The 12,872-nt window shown below is 43.7% G+C and overlaps 2 protein-coding genes across 5 annotated transcripts; one reads left to right on the top strand and one right to left on the bottom strand.

Annotated features, from left to right (window-relative positions):
• Positions 1 to 160: 160 nt before the first annotated feature.
• DIO1 (iodothyronine deiodinase 1) lies at positions 161 to 4,946 on the bottom strand. The gene is made up of 4 exons (XM_075037150.1): positions 4,545 to 4,946; positions 2,748 to 2,891; positions 1,341 to 1,540; positions 161 to 874 (listed from the first exon to the last, which is right to left on the bottom strand). Exons 1-4 carry the CDS (start codon positions 4,873 to 4,875, stop codon positions 809 to 811), a joined length of 741 nt encoding a protein of 246 aa, XP_074893251.1. The 5' UTR covers positions 4,876 to 4,946; the 3' UTR covers positions 161 to 808.
• An 801-nt stretch (positions 4,947 to 5,747) lies between these two features.
• On the top strand, positions 5,748 to 12,635 carry YIPF1 (Yip1 domain family member 1). Of its 4 annotated transcripts, none has more exons than XM_075037145.1 (10): positions 5,748 to 5,861; positions 6,036 to 6,110; positions 6,812 to 6,975; positions 7,677 to 7,757; positions 7,861 to 7,948; positions 8,081 to 8,197; positions 9,265 to 9,431; positions 10,057 to 10,239; positions 11,231 to 11,325; positions 12,389 to 12,635. In XM_075037145.1, the coding sequence occupies exons 2-9, from the start codon at positions 6,080 to 6,082 to the stop codon at positions 11,318 to 11,320; spliced, it is 921 nt and encodes a 306-aa protein (XP_074893246.1). In that variant the 5' UTR covers positions 5,748 to 5,861; positions 6,036 to 6,079; the 3' UTR covers positions 11,321 to 11,325; positions 12,389 to 12,635. The 4 variants fall into 4 exon arrangements, with proteins under 4 accessions (XP_074893246.1, XP_074893245.1, XP_074893244.1 ...); XM_075037144.1 differs by having other exon boundaries at positions 12,375 to 12,635; XM_075037143.1 differs by having other exon boundaries at positions 12,345 to 12,635.
• Positions 12,636 to 12,872: the final 237 nt, after the last annotated feature.

Raw genomic sequence — 12,872 nt, 5'->3', positions numbered from 1 at the left:
GTGAAATACTTAAATGGGAGGTATTACTTCCTACTGTCAAACAAGTCCTTCAAAAGTTCTTAAACTGGTAACTTTCTCATCAGCTCAAACTGTTCCAAGATTAATACGATGAATATAAATGTCTACTAATGCTTAGAAATAACCCAGGGGGAGAGGGGCAGGGCGGGGAGGGAAATAATCTGAAGCCATATTGAAGTGCTCTGATGGATTTTTAATAATTGCAGATCAATCCCTTGTTTCTATAAATATTTTCTACAATCAGGTCACAGCCGTCTGTGCTTTATGCTATGACTGTCATAACAAATATTAATAGAAACAAATGCTGATAGAGATTGTCTTATTCAGAAGCCTTCTGAAGTCAATCAAAGTGAACATTTAGGAAAATTGTATGTATACAAGAGAAAGGGAATCTTAATAATGTGAAATTAGTTGTTTTGCATGCCAGTCAACTTTTGCAACGTCACCAACCGTGATGTTTATCCTGCACGATATTCCTTACAAATGTAAACATTGGTATCCAGTCCTGACAGCTCAATGAACCCAACTACTGTTCATTACTCCATATGGTATAAGCATAGTAAGGTACTACAGTGCAGTAGTTGGGGTTGTAGCGATGAGACTTGAAAACCTCTAGACAAACACATAATGGACCACATTACACATGCTCTTTAGATGTACATGCAGTAGTCTTGTTGTCTCTATTGTTATTTTTAAATTCTTTTTTTTTCTTCTTCTATCTGTGAAAACTTATTCATTGAGCTTTTTTATCCAGATAGCTTTTACTCTGAAGTCCTCTGCTCTTCTTTTTCTATTTCATTTTTTCCAGGATGGCGCGTATTTCCTGGGGGTGATAATTCCAAGGCCCCACTCCTCCCTGCAAAGGCAATAAAATTATACAGTGATGCTCAAGTAGACAAAGCAGAAGTCCTTTAGAGCACAGCAGTTGCACCAGAACTGCGGGCAGGTGTGCTTGGGCTTCCCTCACATGCCAGACATCGCGTGGGAGATGGTGTATGCGCAGGTTACACCCTGCTGTGTAACTGGGACAGGGCCAACAGCTGGATCCTGGAGCTGGATGTACAGCTTAGATGTACCTAGGCTTCCTAATGAGCCAAAAGATAAATATTTGAGCAAGACTGAGGTGTACATCAAATATGTACATTGTGAAGGCCCAGACTGGTTTTGCTGCAAGTCCTTTTTTCTCCACAGTTGCAGTGAATTGTGAAATTCTTAGCTCTCAAACAGAATGAAATACTGACTCTTAAATGTAAAGCATTCTCAAATTATTTTGAAATTTAAAAATCTCAATATATTGTGCTCATTATTGTTGTTGATATTACCTTGTAGATGACCTTCCCTCCTTGAAGTAGATACAGTCGTTCTGGCAATGCAGCATATTTTGAACTGCTCAGGTTTTCCATAGTGTCTAAAACCACTGGACATAAAGGATTATTTTTCTGAAGAAATTGTGCTGCAATTTTTCGATCTTCAAGGCTTCTGTGATTTTTAATAACAATATTGTTTTTAAAAGCCCATCCATCTAAAACAAATGAGAAAGGGGTTTAGCAAGGAACATTTTGAATAGATGTTAAGCGTGGAGTCGTACTGTGTGTCATATTCCAAAACTGTGTTAAAAGAACGCTGCATCTTACTCCTAACACCAAAACTTGCCGTGAAATGAAAGCCTCCTCCTCAGAGTATGAGAGCACTAAAGCTTTTAAAGTAAATGGTCCGAAGATCTTTTTTTTCTTCTTCTTTAATTGCAGCAAAATGTATTTTCTCCTTGCCCTGGATTCGGAAATATTTGATGTAGTTTAGCTGAAATTTTCCCACATAAATCAGCCCTAGAAAGGTGTCAGGTGGGGCACATACCCTATTTGGGTAAGGTTTGTCAAAATTATTGGCACAGAGGGAATTTTAAAATGACAAATAGCCCTGTCAGCTGATAACCTTTCATTTAGCAGTCACAATGATAGTACTGTTCATTCTGTGTGATTCTACTCATTAAGCCTATAAAACAAAATTTCATATCTGTGAGAAGTGAAACATTTGAGCCAGGGCTTACCTTCCTTTTTCAGAAATACGCAAACACACATTTGCACACAGCTCTTCCTAGTAAAGCAGAAACTAGTAAAAGGTTTTGATGGTTGACTTAGTTGTTATCTGTTTCTGAACTACTGAAAGTGATGTATGGTTAGAAAACTTGAAAACTGTAAATGTTACATTTTAGAAAACCACCTTAACCCTGGGATAAGATCAGTGCCAATGTGTTGCTTAGAGTCCAGTGTAGATAGAAGAGTGTGTATAGTTTGTTTGCTAAATTTTTCAAATCAGAGTCTGCATCCTGTTCTTGAGATGTGTTAAAAATGAATTATTTTTTTAAAAAAAACATGCTGGTGTTGTACACTTAACCTTTGTTATATGAAGTGCTTTTTTTTTTTTTCCTTCCAAAAGGAGCTGTACTAACGTTGAGAGGAAGTTTTATAAAGATGTAACTGTGTACTTCACCTTCACATAGATGAGTGTCTTCAGCAGGAGTACCTTGGTATAAAGTCAGATGTGTGAGTAACATCTTTAGTGAATTAGGGACGCAAGCTGGTGCCTAGATTTGGTGTTGCCACTTTTGATTTGAGGAAGATTTCCTTCCCTGTTTGCAGCTCCCTCCTTTGCTACCGTACTTTTTTTCCTAAAGGGAGTGATACCTGTCTGAAGTTTTGGTGGGCATTACTGTGATGTTTGTACTGTACCTACTGCGTGAGCTTCTTCGATGTAGATGATAAGGAAATCTGCTATAGAGCTGAAATCTTTGATGAGCTTGTTGAACTCATCAAATTTTAACATAAACGAAGGTCAGGTGCAACTTCCAAAATTCAGGATTAAAGGTCGGTTATCTGGAAAAAAATGGGACAGTTTGTGGTGAAATCAGTGGTGAGAGAAAGGACAGAATTAAATGCATGCACTGAATTGAGCCTCTGCCACAGAGTTTCCTGGGCAACAGTAGGTAAGTTGCTTATCCTGTAACTTTCTTGTTAAGACATTAAAATTGGCAGTAGAACATCTGCATCTATGCAAAACAGGCATAAAGATGCTTTCTTGTCCCCGGCCTGCCTCTGACCTGTGCCGGACCTAGCAATGAGCTTAACCAGGGGGACCCTTTCCTTTGTAAAGCCCAGTAAAGGCCAGAGGCACCATGCAGTCACACGGCTTCTCTTGTGTCCTCGTCACGAGAGCCAGTTCTCTCAATTACCAACATTTTGGGATAGGGAACTGGTCTAAAATGGATATATACAGCTTGTAGCACATCACAGCCTCCCCAAGATCCTTAGTGCGAAGGAACTTCAAAAATACTAAACATGATCACCTGCAAGGTTTTTCAGAGGACACTGGTTCGGGGATGGACATCAAGCACAGAGTCCTAATGCCTTTTAATGAACCTATTGGACATATCTTGATTTTTTTTCAGAGCTGTCAGTTCTAGCTGAGCTGAGTGGAAGCTGCAGACTTTTCAGTCATGCATCACAGGCTTTCATGCTTTCAATGTATTTCTGCAATTTCCTGCCCAAACAGAACTCTGGTTATATATTATTATTTATTAAACTAACGTTACACAAGCCACTGGCAAAAGTATCCATGCAGTTGCTTACAAATTAACACAGTATGTGCCCACAGGTGTTAGGATCTGTTTGCAAGGCCTCAATTTAAGAGAACTTGCAGGATTTTTAAGCACCTCTTTTAGTCTACGGTTTTGCTAAATTATTTGAAATCTTTTCAAGATCTTCCTTCTGGTTGGGCTTAACTTCAGAACCTGCTGCTAACATAGATCCACATCCTAAAGAATCTAATAAAGGGGGTACCTTCCTGTAGGTATTGTGTACCTCTTTTCCAAATTTGCATCCTAGTTTCTACATAAATATATATATCTCTGTATACAATTAGGAAAGCAGAGTTAGAGAAGGGTGTAATCCCTTCCCTGGGGATCGAGACTGCAGCTTAATGATTAATTCCATGTTCTATAGATATATGTGCAGGAGGCAGTGGGCAAAGTACAAAGCAGTTACTTTTTCTTCTGCTTTATTTCTAGCCACTTTGAATCTGGAAAAAAACAGCGTGTGCTTTCTAGGCTTTAGGCTGGTGAAGGGAGCTGGTGTGGGACTTTCTGTACGTACAGGGAATGACAGCCAACACTTGTGAATCACTACACATGGTTCCGATTCTGGGTCTTCTCTCCCCTAAACCAAATTATTATTTTGGCTTTCAGTGAAAGGGTATTTCCAGGCAGAGCCAGCTTTTGCAAGAGGTTTGTAAGCTTACTGGTGTGAGGGGATATTGGAGCCAGGATGATAAACACAGGTTATTTTTGAAAATCGAGAGGCAGACAGCTGGCATGAACGTGCTGCATCGTTTCCACCAAGCGACTGCTGTTAGTCTGGTCTGCCATGTCGTGCGCTCTCGTGCCAGCTACCTGTCCCTGCTCCCTCAGCAGCACCTTCTCCTCATTTATCATCTTAGCGAACCAAACCCACCTACATGGCTGATTTACTGACCTTGCATGAAATCAAAGAGGTGATGAACTTCCCCGTTGAAAGTCACCACCGGTGTGTTGGGAGCGGGTTGTCCCTCATGGGCTTCGTCCTCCAGCCTCTTCCACTTCACCTTCAGCACAAAGAGCAAATACTTGAAGCTGAAAAAAGTTGGACCCCAGTTTTCGTAGCTGAACTTTGGATTCTTGTTCATTCTGCTCCTTTCGCCCTGTTTTAGGATGTATCTCCTCATGGCATTGGGGAACAGTATCATCAGTGTTTTGCCAACAACAACGCACGCAGTAACGTGCAGAAGAATCAGGAATTTTTGTAGGAATACCCTGATGCTGAACATTGTGGTGAAGGCGGTCTGACCGCTTCCGAGGGGAATGCAGCGCAATGGCAGGGGCAAAGGTAGAGGGCAAAGGGGAGGAAAAAATGTTCACGTGTTTGGCCAAATTTCTGCCTCGCCTTGCACACCACCGCCTCTCTGTGGACTTCAGCGTCTGTGTGAGCGAGAAGCCTGTCAGCCGCGCTGTCTCCATCTACACCAAAGGCGTTAGTTACAGTGACGGATAGATTTTTAGTGCTAACTGCACAGCTACAAGGCTTATTCACAAATAAGCCCTGTATTTTACTCATGAGAGGAGCTGAATCAGGATGTTTTCCCTGAACCACAGACTAAAAGTAAGAATTAACGTTAGCAGTGCCCAAGGGCCGCGCGTTTAGACCCTGCAGGTGCAAGGCTCACAGCTCGCGTGTTCTTTGGCAGGACCATCGACGCCGATGCTCGGGGCCTTGGACTGATGCCGCCGCTTGCGTTTCGTGTCTGCTGTGCAAACGCTGCCCTGTTCCTACAGCTCTGCCTCCTGTGGTGCTCTGCCGCGCACGGGTATTTGTCACTTTGGGCCTGGAAGGGTACCCCAAAACTAGATACACCCCAATATATATAAAAAGGGAAATTATCAAAATACGCATGATGCGTTTATCATAGAAGATATGAACATATAACTATATATATATGAGCACTGTGTGTCGATATGTGTGCAACCTTCCTAAATGCAGCAGCCGTCGCCCCGTTCCCTAACGCGTGCCCAGCAGGGCTGGGGGCGGCGCGGGCTCTTTAAGGGGGCGGGCGGAGGCGGGCCGAGGAAGCGCCGCGTGGCCTGTGATTGGCCGGCGCAAGGAGCGTCGCCGGTATGTTTCTTCGGAGCCCGAAGAGGCGGGGGAGGAGAGGCGGGCAGCGGAGCTGCCGATTGGCTGTCGCTGAGCAGCGCCTGCTGCCCCTTTAAGGGAGCGAAGCGGCCGCTGCCGGGAGCGGTTGGGCTGCGGAGCCCGGAGGTGCGGGGGCTGCCCCGCTCCCGCAGCGGGGCCGGGGCGACCGCGGGCGGCCCGGGGCGGCGAGGGGGGACGTGGGGTGGGTGGCACGGACGGCCTGGGGCAGCGTCAGGGGAGGCGAGCGGCGGCCGGGCCGGGCACGGCGGGGAGGGGGTCAGCGCGGGGTCTGTCTTTCAGGAGGGTCGAGGCCTCGGGGAGCTGTTCCTCAACCGAGCGGATGAATGGCGACGGTGGATGACCTCAAATTCCAAGGTAAAGGCGGCTGTCGCAGGTGTGAAGGTGGGGTTTGGGGCCCAGCTGATGGAGGGGTCACAGGTTTAGAGGCTTGGAAGCAGGGCTGAGCTTGCTCCGAACAAAAGCTTCCGTGAAGGTTTGCGAGTGGCGTCAGGAACATCTCCGGTTTTCTAAGATGAATTTGTGCTGGTGGTGAGCGAAAAAACGTAACCGGTGTTGACCAAAATCCTTTGTGGCGGAAAGTGAAAGCTGAAACCGGGCAGAGCGCTCTGTCATTGGGAATGGACTGTAGTTTCAGGCTTCCTTAATTTTTGATTAATAAATTTGGGTCTGAAAAAAACCTAGTTTTTGGAGAAGATTAAAATTACCCATTTCTACAGCCTTTTCAGAGAGGTGGCTTCCCCCTGCCCTTACAGAGACCTGCTGGTCCTCAGGTTGGGGCTGATCGCAGGAAGGAAAGGCAGGCTTCAGTGGTGCTACTTTATCATAATGCAGGCAGATTAGCAGGAAAGATGGCCTCACGCTTTATTAACTAAGTAAATGTTCAGCTTGATCCGTGTCAGTTTGGGCTTTAACAAACAGATCATATTTGATGTGCCTAAGCTAGAGATGTATCCTTTCTTGGGCTGTGTAGGGGTCTTAAGGTAGTTTTTCAAGCCATGAGAACAAAAATTTTGGTAGCTTGATCATCACCTGTCTTGTAATGTACTTATTTGCAGAATTTGACGATGCAGCTAATTTGCTTGCAGCAAATCCCGACGCTACCACAATAAGCATCGATGAGCCAGTTGAAATCCCCAAGAATCAGCACGGCCGTCTGCAGGAGCCAGGGAGAGAAGAAGATGACGAATTACTGGGGACCGATGACTCCGATAAAACAGAGGTAACGCTTTTACACCTACAGTGCCTCCGTTGGCACGTATACAAATGGTGCTGACAACACTGAGATCTTTCTAGAGGACACCAGGGATTCATGCTGGGTGACTTAAAACTCTGCTTCTTCTCTGTCATGGGTTACTTTCTCCATAGCAGAGTTGGCAGAAGCAAATGTGCATTGGCTCTTCAGCTGTTGTGGTTTGCAGCCTAGGAAATTGTACTGAAATGGTGGTGATGTAAGCTGAGCAAATATGCCAGGAGATGAGCACAGCAGTAGCTGAAAACCCAGCACTGTGCTTGTTTATGTTGGTTCTGCTGTGGGGTTCGCGACTCTGGCAGGAGAGCAGGAAACCTGGAAACGTGCAGGGCTTGCTTGAAGGGTTCAGCTAATGCAGCTGTCAGTGACGGCAAGGGAACTTGTGATGCCGATGAAGGCATGTGTTGTAAACGATGTGGCAGAAGGTAGTGTGAGGCTGCCCTTTAGGACCTCGGGCCACTATTCTGCTTGCAGGGAGATAAGTGACTAGCTGCTGCTAACAAATATTAGAGGGGGAAAGGGAAACCATTAAATAATTCATAGTAAGTGCCACCCTGTTAAGTTTGGGTTCTGTCTGGGTACAGAAATCACATAACTATTGTGTAAATGAACTAGTAATGCATAAATTGCATGCTTGTAACATTTTCCATGTTGCCTTTCCCACCGTACAGCTGCTTGCAGGACAGAAGAAAAGTGCCCCTTTCTGGACATTTGAGTACTATCAGACGTTCTTCGATGTGGACACGTACCAGGTTAATACTCCAGTCCGGAGAACTGTTGTCTGAACTATGCCTTATCCAGACATTGAGGTTCTTTCCTTCTTGCATTTTTAGTCAGACAAATATGTTTTCATAGGTCCTGGACAGAATCAAAGGTTCAGTTTTCCCCGTACCAGGGAAGAACTTCGTAAGGCTGTATATCCGCAGCAATCCCGACCTTTACGGTAGGTACGAGGTGTGAGAAGTTCTCTTCTGTGCTAAATGTTTTGAGTTTGTATTTCTTTTTACTTGCTAACCTTAAAAAAAAAACAAGAGGGCAGAGAAGTTACTATTGAACTTGTTTGTTTCCTTTTAAGGTCCCTTTTGGATATGTGCCACACTTGTCTTTACCATTGCTGTTAGTGGCAATCTCTCGAATTTCTTCATCCATCTGGGCAAACCAACCTACCACTATGTGCCCGAGTTCAGAAAAGGTTTGTAAGTAGTCGATATGGTCCTGAGTTCGGGAGTTTGGTTTTTTGGTTAGTTTTTTTTCAATGCGCTAATGAAGTAGTATAAAACCAGGTCACAGCTTTGATTTAGCAGAGTCTTTTGATTGATTGCGCTCTCTAAATTTTGAGAGATGTGAAACGAGTCGTTAAAGTGGGCTGTACCTGGCAGAACGCTACTCCTCCAGAGCATAAAGTAATTACGGGGTTTCAGTAGAGCAAGCAGGAGTAATTAGAGCAGTTATTTTTCTAGCCTTAGTGAATGCCCCCTTGTACAGAGAGGGAAAGTCCAGCAGTGGCCACTGTGGTGCTTTTGTAGGTGCCTTTCTGGATCCATGGCCTCCTAGGAACCTGCAGGCCTCAGACAGAAAATGACTGAATTAGCGCATTACTCATATTGCCTACCGAGGGCTGGAAGTTTTTACCTTCTGGCAAACTTGAGAATAAGCAAAAGGTGCTCAATTGATATGTGCCCCAGAGAACTCACTGTGAGGAGCCAATTGTCTACACCTGTCCCTGTAGTTTGAAGGAGACTGCTGTCCCTGCAGAGGAACATGGCTTCTGTTTGTTTCCAAAATCCACAGCGTACTTGGAAGAACACTGCCACTTGGGAGTCCAGTCACTTGAATAATTTCAGATTTGGCACTTGTGCCTGCGTTCTCTTTCATTTTTTTCAGCATGTCTTCATTCTGTTCTCATTTTTAGTAGCTGTTAGTAGCCAAATTTCTATTTTTAACTAAGTTTTTATTTCCTCCACGGCTTTTCCTTTCACACTGAAACTGACAGCATTTTGTACACAGGTGTAATAAAGAAATTGAAAATATCGAGAATACTTTCTGGAGTCTTTACTTTTAAACTAACTTGAAGTACTGGCAAAGTAGTGGGTATAAACTGGATGTAAATGCAAAGTTCTCAGTTTATTAATAATTCAAACTTCTTTTTTTGAAAGTAACTTCAAAAGTAGCTTTCTAGTTTTCAGGCTAAATGCTTCTACATATTTGATTCTGGCTGGTATTCTAAGTAGAATATTAAACCTTTTGTCATATTTCCAGTGTCCATAGCAGCAACAACAATTTATGCGTACGCTTGGCTCGTTCCCCTTGCTCTCTGGGGATTCCTGATGTGGAGGAACAGTAAAGTTATGAACATTGTCTCCTACTCGTTCCTGGAGATAGTGTGTGTATATGGCTACTCCCTCTTCATTTACATTCCCACAGCGGTACGTATGGCCTAAAGAGTGCACCTCTATTACATGCCCTGAGAAAAGGTACTGGTTTAGAAAATTTGCCATTTCTCATAATATTGTTCATATTAGTCAAAATTTGGGGACTGGGCAAATCATTTGCTCCTTTTGCTTCATTAGACTAAAGCTTTTTGTTGAAGGTTGTCTAGTGTAAAGATGTCTTATGGGTCCTGGAGAAGCCCAGGACAGGTCATTTCCCCAGAGGTAGCAAATCCAAGCAAGGGTGCTGCTGGCAAGCCTGGCAGGCAGCCCGAGGCAACTTCAGGAATTGGGATGTGTGTGTCCCCAGGTACGGACATGGGTGTGCAGGATGGCAATGCTGATGGCTCCGAGGACAAGTTTCCCTGGCAGGGACTCTGGCAAGGGGCAGGCCTCGGATGGAGTGCCGTAACTCAACGGACACGCTCTTGTTGTGTCTGGGAGTAAAGCTCATCGCTGCTGTTATTCTTTTCCTCAAATAACAGAGACATATCAGATAAGGCATGAGTTAATTTGTGCACAAATTGGCTGGAAGCGATGAAGTGTCACAGAACAATGCATTAAATAAATGAACCCCTGTTTCACACAGTCTCTCTAACAATCATTTTCCTCCCTTTTACAGATTTTATGGATCATTCCACAGAAAGTGGTGCGCTGGGTCCTAGTGATGTTCTCCCTGTGCCTTTCGGGGTCTGTTTTGGTGATGACCTTTTGGCCCGCTGTCCGAGATGACAACCGGAGGATTGCACTGGCGACCGTGGGGACCATTGTTCTGCTTCATGCCCTGCTGGCTGTTGGCTGTTTGGTATGACACTGCCTTTCCCTTTCTCTAATCTGTTATTTCCTGGGACTGGCAACATGTTACAGTGCAGGGAAGGAATAGTTGGCTGGTTGCTGAAAAATCTCTTTTACTAAAGAAAGAAATAGTACTTCCCGAAAAAACCTCCAAGGTAAAAGTTCCAATTATTTGAAACATAGCAAAAATTGATGCCAATCTGACTTTGACAGTGCTAGCAACAAACTCGATAATGAATATGTCTTCAGCACAAAACCACTCACAGGACAGTCTTAAATTTATCTGGAATTCATCATAGTATCAGCAAAGCATCAATCTTTATTGCAGTCAGTCACAGCATATTCCAATGAGTACTACGCTTAGTTAATCCTTTAAAATGATTAAATGTTCAATATATAGCATGTGCTTATGAGTTTGATGTATGAAAACATAAACATGCTAGAACTTACTAAAATATCAGCATTATGAAAACAGAAGACCCTAATGCTACTGAAACACGTAACAATGAGTACTTAAATTATTTGTTGTCTCTGTTGCAGTAGAATGCTATCATCCAGGCTTCAGTTCTGTTCTCCCTCAGCTTCCAGAATAGATAGATTTGGTTCCCTGCAGCTCAGCGTGCAGGGAGGTGAAGGCAAAACACAACTCTTGTGTTAGCAGGAGATTTGCAGCTAACTCCTGCGGGGCTCCTGACACTGGAGACTGCCTGGAGCTTCACCAGTTAAACCAGCAAACAGTCAAATAAATATCTGCAATCCAATCCTTTCCAGTACAAGTCTTTTTTTCAAAGGCCTTAGCTGCTAACTGTTATATTTAAAAGTATAGTTTGGAGCACCATTTTAGTTGACCGTTTCTCATCTGATAAGAACAGATCCAAATTTGCCATTTCAATGCTGTGTTTGTACCTTGCGAATGGTGGGTGTGGAAAGAAAGAGTTGGGATGAGGCAGAACTGTTTGTTTCTCTCTAAACAGTCTTGTTTCTCCTCTGTAATAATGTAGGCATACTTTTTTGATGCCCCTGAACTGGATTTTCCTGCACCTATTATCCCTGCTCACAATGGAACAACAGTAATAACAAAGAGTCAGTAAATAAGGTAAGAATCCAATCTCAACTTTCTTCTGTAATCATCACAGACATCTTGAAACTTTTCCCCATTACTATAGTTGAGTGCAAAAGGGTTTAACAGACCAATTTTGCCAAATGGCGCCTATATATAAATACCATTTATTAACTTTTCTTCCAGCTATAAGTTTTAAGTATAGCCATAAAAACGTAAAAGACTCTGAGGAACAGACATGTTATCTTTCTTTTCTTTGAGGTTTACTCTTGGCGAAGAAGCACACATTTAAATAATCTACTTGGTCCCATAGGTCGTTTCAAAGATGTTTTTTTCCCTCAGTCCCTTACAAAAGCTCAAAAGTGTTTCTTAGAATTTTTACCGCACAAGTAAAACTTAAGCAATAAACTACTATGCTCCTACTTTCCTTTCCATTTAATGTTAAATGTAAATCTAAATGTTTTTTCCCCTTGACGTTTGTGACAACGTGTTTCAGAGCAGCAGCTCTGTGTATGGGGACGTTGGTGTAGTCTCTGAGCAGGGCTGACTCGGAGCCTGAGCCATCCCTACGGACCGCATTCCTTGTGTGGGATGGTTTGAGGTTTTGCTTCCTGGTAGCTGGGAGTGCTGCCAACAGCAGATGACATTTGAATTCTGTTGGAGAGATGAGACATGGAGCAGGTCTGGGAAAAGGCTAATAGACATGCAGAGGCCAGCCTCCGCAAGTACACCAGACACAAGTGTGTATGTGGAAATTGGAGTGTTTACCGACTAGAAGCTATGTTAGATTTAAAAAAAAAAAAAAAAGGCCAAAAAGGCCAAATATACTTAGCAAAAATGGTCATAAAAAATGACCAGCTGTGACACAATCTAATCACGCAGATCAATTGTAGAAGCTTTCCTCCTGCAAAATCAGGTTTATCATCCCAGGTGCCTATTAAGATTCAATATGATAGTAATGAATTTTAGTATTTAGATATAAATGTGTGCCTTATTGTGTCCTCTGGTGCCTGTGAGGAGCTGTAATATTAATGGGAGTTATTTGTCTCTTTCAGATTACAATGCTCATTTCTCCATCTGTACAGTAATTTTATTTTAGGTTATTTTTTCACTGAAGACCATGGGAAGCGCAAGAACAGGGGCTGTTTTCTGTAAAGGACAGTGATGTCCCACAGACATACGGACATCTCCATGCTCCCTGGAGACTGACTGGTTCCATAAGGAGAGCGCACCGTTGATCCTAATCCTTTACCGTTTTTCTTTTTTAAAAATTCTACCTACGCTCACCACGCTGTTTTGCCTCCGAATAAAGTGTTCTGAAGGCGATTCGCATTTTGTGTGTGGAAATACCCAGTTCTCCTCCCCCAGAGCTGTCGAGAGGGTTTAGCAAGAGGTGTGAAGGCGGGGCGGAGGCCAAACAGCATTTCTCCCTCTTGCTGTGGAACCCCCTCGAGGCTCACCCACGCAGCACTTTCGGTAGCAGATGCCACCTTCCCCGCTGCTTTCCCGGGGCCGGCTGCCGCCTTTTCCCCTCAGCCACGCTGTCCCGTGGGGCTGTGTAACGTTTCCCCTTTTTCCCTCGG

Source organism: Buteo buteo, chromosome 10, assembly GCF_964188355.1.
Source record: "Buteo buteo chromosome 10, bButBut1.hap1.1, whole genome shotgun sequence".
Classification (NCBI taxonomy): domain Eukaryota; kingdom Metazoa; phylum Chordata; class Aves; order Accipitriformes; family Accipitridae; genus Buteo; species Buteo buteo.
Note: the sequence above shows the minus strand (reverse complement) of the source record. Positions and strands in the feature narration are given on the sequence as shown.

Coding starts and splice junctions, on each gene's coding strand:
- YIPF1 (XM_075037145.1), top strand. CDS start 6,080: ATGGCGACGGTGGATGACCTCAAATTCCAAG. Junction 6,111..6,811: donor GGATGACCTCAAATTCCAAG/GTAAAGGCGGCT, acceptor ACTTATTTGCAG/AATTTGACGATGCAGCTAAT. Junction 7,949..8,080: donor CAGCAATCCCGACCTTTACG/GTAGGTACGAGG, acceptor TTTCCTTTTAAG/GTCCCTTTTGGATATGTGCC.